Source organism: Thalassophryne amazonica, chromosome 5 (genome assembly GCF_902500255.1).
Source record: "Thalassophryne amazonica chromosome 5, fThaAma1.1, whole genome shotgun sequence".
NCBI lineage: Eukaryota > Metazoa > Chordata > Actinopteri > Batrachoidiformes > Batrachoididae > Thalassophryne > Thalassophryne amazonica.
Window position 1 is genome coordinate 33,345,730 of NC_047107.1, and position 12,907 is coordinate 33,358,636.

General features: G+C 40.7%; 1 protein-coding gene across 3 annotated transcripts in view; it reads right to left on the bottom strand.

Annotated features, from left to right (window-relative positions):
* Positions 1 to 1,290: 1,290 nt before the first annotated feature.
* Positions 1,291 to 12,907, bottom strand: part of adrb3a (adrenoceptor beta 3a) — a 107,228-nt gene continuing 95,611 nt past the window's right edge. For all 3 annotated transcript variants that reach the window (XM_034169945.1, XM_034169944.1, XM_034169946.1), the window contains one exon: positions 1,291 to 1,759. Coding sequence is in view for 1 of the 3 variants with exons in the window: in XM_034169946.1 (XP_034025837.1) it covers positions 1,714 to 1,759 (46 nt within the window). In the remaining 2 variants the exon portion in view is untranslated. The remainder of the gene's footprint in view (positions 1,760 to 12,907) is intronic.

Sequence of the window (12,907 nt, forward strand, 5' to 3'; positions counted from 1 at the left end):
TCCTGCAGTATCAGTGTTGCCTATATGAAATTGACTTAATGAAGTGGAATCAAACTGGAACAGATCAAGTCTAAACATGTGAATTGTTGGAGAACTCTGAGTGTGCAGAACTAAATGTGATGATGAGTTCACCTGTCCAAGATTAGACAGTGTCTGAATAGTTTATCTGCCATTGAACTATATTGTTTAATTTAAACAACCATGCACAGCAACATTTTGTGATATAATCATAAATAAATGTTGCACAGCTTGAGGGTGTTTTTCCCATGAAATGCATCTCTCTCTCTCTTTCTCTTGAGGCACTTCAGAGTGCATTATCACCCTTTTTTTTTCTCTCGAGGACCACAATGGAAATAAGTGTTTATGCTTTTTTGTGTTATCCTCGGCAGTTTTAAATCTTGTATGTATGTATTTTATACTCGTATTTTATTGCCAAATAAATCAAATCAAATAAAAAAATTGTACTGTGGCCACTTACCAAAAGAAAAACCTTGGGATCTGGTGAGGTTTATTTCACATAATCCATGATTCGATTAACCAGTAACACCGTAGAAGGACAAATATTGTTACCATGGTTATCTGCAGCCAGAGGTGGGATAAATTCACTGTCAACTCATTCTCAAGTCATCAATCTGCAAGTCCAAAGTCAACTCTGAAGTCAGCTTGCAAACAATTGGTGGTTATTATGATTGAGACTTGACTTGGGACTTGCTGATTCAAGACTTGAGAGTGACTTGATGATGACTTCATCTCACCTCTGCCTGTAGCTAAAATAGTTCACTTTGAGCAGTGATTGCTGAGTCTATGTGTCAGGTGTCTTGGTGTGATTTTTTTTTTTTTTTAATAGCAGAAATATAATGTTCATTCGTTTCTTAAATCCACTTATTCCAGGTAAGGGCTCCAGGGGGGATTGGCATGTACCACAGGTGAGAGGCACACCCTGGACAGGCCCCCACATACAGACAGACAAACATATTCACACTTACAATTACTTTACACTCACCAATTCACCCAACTTGCATGTCTTTGGAGGTGGGAGGAAGCAAAGTCCACATGGAAAGGATCAGGTCAGATTCGAACCCTGGACCTTCTTGTTGTGGGGCAACGGTGCCATTCGCTAAGCCCTCGTGCCACCCAGAAATGTAGTAATACTTTGATATGGGAGGGATTTAATAGTGCTGTTGTTTATGCAGATACAGTCAATGCTCAAACTACAAACATTTAAACCAAAAACAGACCCACAATTTTATCTTTGCATCTTGATTTATTCAGTTTATTTCAGGCTGCTGCTTTTTTTCTTCTTTTTTTTTTACCTTGGTATTGACAGTCTTTCCAGAATGTCTTTTATGAAATTAGACATCATATATGTTTTATGACAGAGTCAGTATCATAAATAGAAGACATGCTATACAACATTAATATTTGTCATCTCTTTTGGGAACACGCGCAACATAAACAGGGACCAAATGTTTATTTGAAGTTGTAAAAAGCTTCTAGGAACAGACAGATTATTGGGAGCAATATGCAGGAGATCCTGCAGTGACGTGTCGAGCTGCAGCCTTCTGTCTCCCACCGACGAAGACCATCAGCTCTGAGGAGGAGGAGGAAGAGCCGTGTCCGTCTTAGTCCACTTTCCTCGCTCAGGTTCTGGTTCTAATCCTGCCGTTCTGTGCGTCGCTCAGTCTTCTGCAGGAATCACGGGTGCAGAATGGTTCATTTTTGTTTACTTGCCATTTTAAAGTTTTCAGCCATCCTTTTCCTGCAATGTGAAGTTGAAAACAGATGTACACATTAATACTGTTTAAGTTTAAATTAGAGAACATCTTACTAAAAGACATGAATCACTATGATGAGACTGTTATGCATGTGGTGAAAAGAAGACGTTTCATGTTTGTTGAAACAATCAGCCTGACTTTTTTTTTTCTATTTTGACTATAAATAAATGACAGACATGAACCGTCATCTTTGATGATGACCCTGCCTATTTTCATTCAGTGTCTTTGTTCAATTCAGTACACACAGTCTGTTTTATCCATATTACTTTATAACACTGCAGGGGAAAAAAACAAGAGCAATCTGAGATTTATGACGTCCATCAGTCTGGATCCAGATCACCTCCAAAATGCAGTGGAGTCCTCCATGCTCTAAAATCTATTTGTGGTGCAAATTGTCAAACTTGGCGCAGTAGTTGATTTTTACGCCGATGATTTTATTGTCCTTGGTCGAGTGTATACATGTCTGTTAAGCTCCAACAGCCCTTTGTTTGTCTCAACATTTTCCTTTTATCACTTTGATTCTTACTGAGAGGATTATTCCTCTGAGCTCTTTTCTAAAAAGCAGCCTACATGTTGCTGCATGTACAGACCCTGCGCTGACTGTAGTCTTTAAATATGAAATTAATAATTTGATTTGGATGCACAGCCATTTCTGAACCATCCAGTAGGTGTCAGTATTGTCCAGGTGGCCGAACAGCACGTCTTCCTTTTCATGAGGTCTCCTGAGCAATGTTCACAGCAATAAGGGATGTTTCAAAGGATTCAACGCTGAGAATGCAGAATGGGAGGGGTCCTTGGAGAACAAGGAATGGAAGAGGAGAATATTGTAGTACTGTTTATTTTTTCAATTTATTTTCAATTTATTTGCATTTATATAGCGCCAAATCACAGCAGAGTTGCCTCAAAGACTCTGTGTTAATCTATATACATAAAGGGCTATGTCTGTCTGTCTGTCTGTCTGTCAGGGATAAACTCCCAAACTATAATATGTAGCCCTAAAAACTATATATATTCTGAATCCTAGTGACATGGGGAACAAACTGGTACCATTTTTTAAAAAGTTGAACTGAAAATTACCCCCAAAATAGCCGGCTGTGGTTATGACCAGGCAGATTCAAATTTCCAGCCCTGTATATGTGTTGGCCATCTCTGTTTATTTAATCCCTTTCTTCAGCTACTTTATGTTCTCAACTGTTAAACACCTGACTGTCCTGTACAACCCAGTTTGCCTTCCTGTCTGAATACATTCATTTTGTTAGTAAAATTGCAATGTAAAAAAAACAGTGAAATACACCACTACCTCAATTTTGATTTATCGATATTTACATTTACTGTTACCTACCTTTTGTGTGTAATTTTGTTATAAATTTGATTGTAAAACAAAGTCTGCATGAAGGACTTCAAATGTGTTTGTCTTTTAACCAAGTATTTCCACTTAGTTTGGGGAGTCCACCTCTTACAGTTCTGCTGGACAAACTTTAGCCCATTAACTATTACATTTATAAGACATCAGCATTACAAAAACAAATGTTGGGCAATTGTTTTGATTAAAATGATTGGCATTTGGCTTATGTCTAAAACAGGTTAACCCAGGCAGCGCCGGGTACCCCAGCTTGTAGGATATATTCATTTAATAACGATACTTTTCTTAGTCCCTCTGCATACTCCTGTACAGTAGGTGTTTAATTTTGTAGTAAGCATCTAATGTCAGTTAGTGATATGCCAGTTCACTACTTTTCACAAACCATTTCAAAGAAGCTCATTTGTAGTACGGGTGAAATGTTTTGGCACCTTCCCCAACCACAAATTCTATCCAGTCTTTCATTACGATGATTGCTGACTTCTGATTTTTATAACTCATTGTTGATCCTGACTTTACATCCAGATTGCTGATTGCGTTGATCCTGAAGATTGAGTCCTATAACTGCTCTATGATTTTGTTCACCTATATGTGGCCTTTGACACATGATGGCCAGACACAATCAAGAACACAGAGTTGTGGAGCATAACAGACCATCAACCAATGGAATTGGAGATCAGAAGGCGCCAATGGAGATGGATAGGCCATACGCTACATAAACAAACATCAAACATCACGCAACAAGCACTCAGCTGGAATCCCCAAGGCAAGAGGAAGCAGGGACGACCGAGAAACAGCTGGTGCAAGGACCTAAGCGCTGAAATCTGTTATGTGTCGGACGCAGCTCGGAGAACCGACCTGCGTTTGAAGGACCCAGTATGAAATAAGCAGAGCACGGTACAAAGGCTAACTGAATTTAATACATAACAGTGATACAAAAAATAACAAAAGAAAGTGCGGTCTGGCGTGGTGCGCTCCCAGCAGCGCTAACGGTCCGGAGCCAGAAGCTGTTCGGACCCAAGGACCCCGCCGACACCCCCCAGGTGGCCGCAACAAACCGAGTCTGTGAAAGAAGGAACCATTATGTGAGTCCACACTCTACACACAGAGAGAACACTTAAAGGTGTACAAACAGCAAACACTTCCTGGCTTGATTACTAATCAGCTTCCCAACCTGCAGGCATGGAACATCCAGTTCACAAAACTCCACTGCAGTGGAAGCCGATACATGACTAACATACAGCTCAATATAATAAAGGTGTGAGGGACACCACATTTACTGACTGTATAAATGTTAGTCACAAAATCTAACGTACCTCAGGAAGTGTGCTGACGAGCGTGAGACCTCACCACCTCCTCTTTCACAGACCGTGCATCAAACCCTGGACGTTCTCTGCATCCACTGATGATGAGATGGCTCCCGAGACGACGATCTCACCCGTCTGGTCACAAGGTCGAGTCTCTGGCAAATACACACTGTATACTCCAGTCTTAAATGCCACCATGTTCCAATCCATATAGATGCACCTCAGCTGTGAGTCCTGACGAGCCGCAGGTGATCAGGGTGAGGTCCTGATAACCTCAGCAACACAGCCACTCAGTCCCAAATGCAAGCCACCTGGAAGGAAAAACAAAAGACAGAAACAAAAAGGCAGCCAGGCCCCCCAGCCATACAACAAAATCCAGGCGATGGGTCAGTCATGGAGACAGCTGGAGAGGACAGCCCAGGACCGAGATGCTTGGCGAACCCTGGTCGACGGCCTATGCCCCAGGAGGGGAAATAGGCGTAAGTAAGTAAGTAAGTATATGTGGCCTTTGAACCTCACGAAGGAGGTTATGCTTTTTTTTAAATCATAATTTCTCTCTCTGTCTGTCTGTTTGCTTTGCTCGGGATAAAGGGGTGGATTGTAACCTTTGTTCATAATCATGGAATTCATCACCAGATCAGATTACATGAAAAAAGAAATCAGGATCACATAATAATAATCAAAGGCAGGATAAAAGATCAAATACAAGATTTAAAGTTCATCAACGCTTTCTTGACCGCTCCACCAATTTTTCTTAAATTATGTTCATGTCTTTTTGAGACACCCTGCTGAATAATAAACAAATAGAGCAGCTTGTATTAAAAAAAAACACAGGAATACTGAGGCTGACTGGCTATGTCCTTGGAAACGTAACGTGCTGTGTTGGACAATTAAGTCTTTTTGACTGTGTGTTACTGAACAAGTTGTTGGTTTGTAATGGTCACACCCTGTGTGGTGTCACAGTTTCTGTCAGACCAGAAAGCATCAAGAAAAAAGAGTATTTTTTTTACAGCTTTGAAATAGTTTTATATAAGTTTTTGTTTTGGGTGGACTACAATGTTTTTCTGTTTTGTTTTGTTTTTTGCTTTTGTTTTTTTTGCTGATGACTGCAGTGTCACCCACCATCTTTTTGCCACCTGTGAAATATAGCAAAGATTCGTCCCATCCTGTCTATGGCTGATGCTGAGACCCCAATTCATGGGTTTGTCTCTTCTAGACTGGACTACTGCAATGTTCTGTTTTCTGGTTTACCGCAGTCCAGCATTAGGGGTCTCCAATTGGTTCAAAATGCTGCTGCCAGACTTTTGACAGGAAGCAAAAAGTTTGAACACATTACACCCATTTTAGCATCTCTTCACTGGCTTCCTGTCCCAGTGAGATCAGATTTTAAGGTTCTGCTACTAGCCTATAAAATGATTCATGGACTGGCACCTCCCTACCTAGTTGACCTAATTAAACCTTACGTATTGGCCCGGGCATTGTGTTCTCAGGGTGCAGGACTACTTTGTGTCCGTAGGGTGACTAAAAAGTCTGTGGGTCATAGAGCTTTCTCTTATCGTGCCCCTGTTCTGTGGAATGATCTCCCTGCATCAATAAAACAGTCAGATACTGTGGAGACTTTGAAGTACAGATTTAAGATGCACTTATTTTCCCTTTCTTATGGCTAACATACTGGCATAGTATGTTTCTATGCTTTTTACTCTTTTAATTCATTTTATTAGGAAACGGAGTGTGCCGCGGCCTCAACTTCATCTAAATTCTGGGTCTTTTAATGAAACTTAGGGCTAGTGGCTGACGATCACCTTAGTATTTCTTCTGTTTTTCTTGTTGCTTAATGTTGACAAATTACACTATATTTGTCTTTATGATGCTTGATTCTGCATTTTTTTCTTTTCTCTCTGTTTGAGGTGCGGCTCCATCCAGAGATGGGTGTGGTATCTGTTCCAGAAACCGTCCTGTGCACCAATAACATTGCCTGTATATTTGTTTTGTGAATTTTTTTTTGTAATTTGTGTCTGTAGCATGGCTCAAGCAGAGGGTCACTCCTTTGAGTCTGGTCTGCTTGATGGTTTTTCCTCAGAAGGAGTTATTCCTTGCCACTGTTGCTCTGGGGGCTGGTAAGGTTAGTGCCTTGTTGTGATTTGGCGCTATGCAAATGAAAATAAATTGAAGTCCTTTTTCAACTCCCCTTCAAAATGCATGAAACTACATGAAATGCATCAAACAGCAACCTTTTTTTTAAGAATCTGTGGCTGAGCAGGTGTTTCAGTGGGACAGGAATTAAATAATTCATTTGCAGACCTGTGATTCCTTATGCAGTCATGAGGTAGTGGTGAGCTGAACAGAGATGTTTTTGATATTTTTGCATGAGAAAAGTTGAAGTCTTTAGGGCCTTGGTGCTTCCTCTCTGACTGTATGGTTGTGAGACTTGGATGCTATACAGTAACCTGATGCAATGACTGGTTGTTTTTAATACTAGGATTTTTTCGGAGCATCCTTGGATACTTCTGGAATGACTTTGCACCAAATGAGTGGTTAGTTAGAGAGACTAAGATGAGGAATATTACTTGCATTTTTATAGAATGTCAGCTCCCACATATTCAGCACGAGGAACCCGGTTCAGTTTTCCCTCACGCTGCTTGTCGGTGACATTTCATCTGCATTGTCCCAGTCCATCCAGCTATAAACAGGTACCAGAAACCTGCGTGGTCTCATGTGCCGTCCACGAGGAATCATAGACTTTCCTCTGTGTCACACTATGGAATCCAAGGACCTAAATGAGCTCACACCAGCAAGCCTCAAGGTGTGTAAAGGACTCACAAATTTAAGAATTTGTCCTTTTTTATGAAGAATGTTGCCAGCTGACATTTGGGCCTAGTATGAATGGGTTTGGAAAAAAGATCTGAGGATAACTTTCTGTTTTACAATTTGTTTTCACATAAGCACTTCATGGGTGACTTAAAATCACAAACCGCACATTGTTGCAGCTCAGTGTTGTTGTTTCACATTTATGTAGTCCATCTATTACTGTCAGGCTGGATGGTCAGGAAATGCAGGACACAAATGCACAGCTCAAACAAACAGCTCTGATTTTTAAAAGGTTTTGCATCATCATGCAATCAGGCGTGGTCAAAGCAACAGGCTGGAGGTCAGGTAAACATAATGAGGCAGGCAGGACTATGGAACACAGGTACAGAGCTGGAATGAAGGCACAAGGCACGACAAACTGGCAAGGGACAAACACACCCAGTGAGCTTATATAACCCCAGGTGGTAATCAGCAAATCAGGAACAGGTGTGCATGGAAAGCACCAGAACAAGGGCGTGGCCAAAGAGAGAGAGAAACACCAATCACCAAGAACCAAGAGAGACAGAGACAGACAGACCCAAGCTGAAAAACCCAGCAAGAGAATACACAAACCAAAACCAATAAAATGCAAGAATAACTAACTGAACAAAAGAACAAACAAAACTCATACCATAATAATTGCAAGTGGAGGACAAATGCATTCCATCATCTATGTTTAGTCTGCTTATAAAGCTGACAAGCACTGATATATTGTTTATAAATGCAAACAAAAAATAGTGAGGAAAATGACACTCTGGGCTTAGTTTACTTTTATCAGTTTTATCCAGACTCACACAAGTCAAAGAGTTGGAAGTAATGATTTATAATCTGGTATATCATTTTTTAAACAATAGCATTGACTGGAGTGTGATATGCCCTTTAGAGGCTCATATTGTTCAAAATGAGTTTCTATTCACCTCTTACAGTGGAATGTGTTGGTGTTCCTACAGCTGTAAGTCTGTGCACGTAGGAGCTCCTCTGCTCTAGAACCCAGACAACTGTTGTGAGATTACGTACATAATCGCTGGCTTTGTTGACAAGAAAGGCTCATTCTGGATAGTCTTTAATCTAATTATTCAATAATCTGTCTCTCTCACTCATGTGGGTTGAAGCACTCAAAGTGGTTTGATGTTCATCATATGACTGGACCAATCAAAATGGTCATAATAATGTTATTTCATTTCTACTGAATTCCACCACTCCCAGATAGATAAGTAAAATGATTAGTAGTGACAAGAGGCGGTACTTTCAACATTTTTAGGATATTTAGAACATATTTTGCTAATAGCATTCATCACCACATTCTCTGCCTGACTAAGATCAAATAAATATATTTAGATCAAACTAGAAAGGGAGCACATTTCTGGTTTTTACACCTCAGGTTACACTGCAGGTTTCCTCTGTGTGTGTGCACGAGCACACGCATGCTATTCACATAGCTATTTCTTAAATTAATATCTTCTTTATATGCGATCATTTGTTCTTTCTCTAAAATATTTGCAAGGGTTGATTAGTCAGGAGTTAGTATCTTTGTAATGTCACACAGCTGCTTATTAGTTATTCATGAGAGGCTTTGCTGCTCAATAACGTGTGGTGCATTAAGCGTGTGAATTTGGTTCTCCTACCTGTACTGGTTGTGGTCTATATTTTAAACCAGGTAGATTAGCTTGAGGCTATTATGGACTATGTTCCATTATTCTTGGTTTACTTATTACTCAATTTTTTTAGGTTAATTTAGGCTGAGTTTCAAACTTTAATTAGTTTTATATTGTCATTAGTTATAGTTACAGGTGGTGACAACTCGAAACATTAGTATTTGATTATTTTGGAGGAAAATAGAATGTGCTTGTAATTAAAGCTGTGCGGCCCTTCACATGTCACAAATTAACCAAATTTAGTTTCTACCTAAGTCCAAGCATTTTAATTTAGTGTTTTTCTTTTTCGTAAAATTACAGCTCATTTTAATGAAGAGAATATATTTTATCTGAAGGCAACTGTGTGGCAAATATTGTCTCTTCCTTTGTCGCCATCATGCTGATGAACTGGTGGTGAACGTGCATGTGTGCATGCATGAGGTTTTGAGATTACCTCTCACCTCACTCACCTCTGGTAATTTAACCAGCAAAGATCAGCTGATCAACACAACTACCACAATCTCAGTTATTTCAAGTCAAACTAGTGCTGTATTGTCAATAAAACTGATGGATGTAGAGGTAAGTCTATACCGAACATCGAATGAGGCCAAAGGCCAAACAAGGTCTTCGGGTGATGACAAAAAAAAAAAAATCCAACTGGGTCATCCGTGTTATTCGCCAAGAGGACCCCTAGAACCCCATTTTGAATGGTCATATGTGCCATGCCACCCGTTTCATCTGCCATGAGGACCCGGTCACGGCAACATCGCTTCTGGTTTGTTTCTGCGTCAGATCAATGTCCACCTCTTCCACCTTAAGGACCCCTAGAACTGAAGGTCACATGATGTGATCTAAAATAGTGTTGGGGAACAATTGATTTGGTTGCGGCACAAAAAAAAAAAGATATGGTTGCAGAATGTCACTTCCGGTTTGCTTCTGTGTCAGATCATTGCTAAGAACGTTGCTAAAACCTCACAGACGGAGTGCTTGCTTGTGCAACCGAATCAATAGACTGAAAGCACATCTGGGATTTCAAAGTAAGTAGTGGGCAGAGCCCAAACTACACTCAACAAAAATATAAACGCAACACTTTTGGTTTTGCTCCCATTTTGTATGAGATGAACTCAAAGATCTAAAACCTCTTCCACATACACAATATCACCATTTCCCTCAAATATTGTTCACAAACCAGTCTAAATCTGTGATAGTGAGCACTTCTCCTTTGCTGAGATAATCCATCCCACCTCACAGGTGTGCCATATCAAGATGCTGATTAGACACCATGATTAGTGCACAGGTGTGCCTTAGACTGCCCACAGTAAAAGGCCACTCTGAAAGGTGCAGTTTTGTTTTATTGGGGGGGGGATACCAGTCAGTATCTGGTGTGACCACCATTTGCCTCATGCAGTGCAACACATCTCCTTTGCATAGAGTTGATCAGGTTGTCAATTGTGGCCTGTGGAATGTTGGTCCACTCCTCTTCAATGGCTGTGTGAAGTTGCTGGATATTGGCAGGAACTGGTACACGCTGTCGTATACGCCGGTCCAGAGCATCCCAAACATGCTCAATGGGTGACATGTCCGGTGAGTATCTGGGCCATGCAAGAACTGTGACATTTTCAGCTTCCAAGAATTGTGTACAGATCCTTGCAACATGGGGCCGTGCATTATCCTGCTGCAACATGAGGTGATGTTCTTGGATGTATGGCACAACAGTGGGCCTCAGGATCTCGTCACGGTATCTCTGTGCATTCAAAATGCCATCAATAAAATGCACCTGTGTTCTTCGTCCATAACAGATGCCTGCCCATACCATAACCCCACCGCCACCATGGGCCACTCGATCCACAACATTGACATCAGAAAACCGCTCACCCACACGACGCCACACACTCTGTCTGCCATCTGCCCTGGACAGTGTGAACCGGGATTCATCCGTGAAGAGAACACCTCTCCAACGTGCCAAACGCCAACGAATGTGAGCATTTGCCCACTCAGATCGGTTACGACGACGAACTGGAGTCAGGTCAAGACCCCGATGAGGACGACGAGCATGCAGATGAGCTTCCCTGAGACGGTTTCTGACAGTTTGTGCAGAAATTCTTTGGTTATGCAAACCGATTGTTTCAGCAGCTGTCCGAGTGGCTGGTCTCAGATGATCTTGGAGGTGAACATGCTGGATGTGGAGGTCCTGGGCTGGTGTGGTTACATGTGGTCTGCGGTTGTGAGGCTGGTTGGATGTACTGCCAAATTCTCTGAAACGCCTTTGGAGACGGCTTATGGTAGAGAAATGAAGATTCAATACACGAGCAACAGCTCTGGTTGACATTCCTGCTGTCAGCATGCCAATTGCACGCTCCCTCAAATCTTGCGACATCTGTGGCATTGTGCTGTGTAATAAAACTGCACCTTTCAGAGTGGCCTTTTATTGTGGGCAGTCTAAGGCACACCTGTGTTCATCTCATACAAAATGGGAGCAAAACCAAAAGTGTTGCGTTTATATTTTTGTTGAGTGTATTTAAATTTATGGAAGAATACAATAAAATTAAGCTGGCTTTTAATACCTAGTGGTGCTGTAACATGATTGGTTTCTATGTGCTTTTTTAACTTTATTGTATGTGTGTTTTGTATGCTTAAAATGGCGGTGGGTCAAGAGGGCCCTGGTTGGGGCTGAAGGTTTTAGCCATGCTAATGCTTTCCAGAACCATTTTACTGAAAAAGTCTGAATGACCTAAATGACATGGTGAGATGGTGAGGAGCTTCGCCCATTAATGTCGGCGACATAAACATATTATTTACTGCTGTTGTAAAATACATTGATCATTCAATAAATCTATTGATCTTGAGAATACAGAAATTTCAATTCGATATTCTACTTAGCAATGATATCATCATGATTACCTTTAATAAACCCATATTTATGTACCATTAAAGCCTACAATAGTCATGAACACATTGTGTCCATCTATTTAAAGTACCTTCATCTCAAGACCTTCATACACCCAAGCAATTTTGAACTATGGTGTATTACATACAATTGAAGCGATATATTTACATCTACCTACGTCGATGTTTGGTCCAAGGCTTAGTTATATTCTAAACTATAAATCATTGTTCTTTGCTATCAGGTACTACTTATTACGTAACAATTTTCCATCTTTATCGTCACAAATTTCTTTTTTTTTCAGTCAGTGTTTTTGTTTATGATTATCTGCTGTCTGGATTTGTAAAAAAAAAAACTTCTGTAAAACATTGTTCTGGTCGGCCACACAAGAGAGCTGCTCCTCCGTCTCCACAGCCACCCTCACCCCTGAGTGTGTTTTCTTGCACTTTCAGACATTTTAGCAGGTCTATCACATTTAGCTCTCCTCTCCTTCATTTTTGTCATTTGTGATATCAGCTTAAATTTCCTCCTCAGCATCCTTGTGCAGCTCGGGGGAAGCCCTCACGTGATCTATGATGTCACTCGCAAATGTAAGTCATGGCGTCTGTTCGCTTGAATTTTGATCGATGTGGATCAAAATTCTAAATTGTTTCCACACAGTGCAAATTTAGATCATATTGGCAATATATTATGAATCCCTTATGTAAACGCTAAGTAATAAAATTTTAGTGTCACCAAGGAAAATTATTGTTATAACTTAAATCTTAAAAAAAAAAAAAAAACAAGAAAAAACAAAAGCAGTACAGCTTTAATTACAGAGGCAGAATATGTGGATCCTGCACCTCAGCTAGTGAATATATTTTGCCACATTTTTGCCTTAGGGCTCCTTCACACCTAACACAAAAGACCAGACCGGAAGACAATTTGCGAACCAAACACGAAATGGGGAACCATGAAACATTCCACCTGCTGTCGTGAGGAACGCAAGGTCGGACAGGCGTGCACGAAACCGCGGCTGTTGTGAAAGTGTAGTGACACGGACCCACAACAGGGGGCGCAAATGAACGGTCAATAGATGAGCCAAAAAGTAACAATTTAAT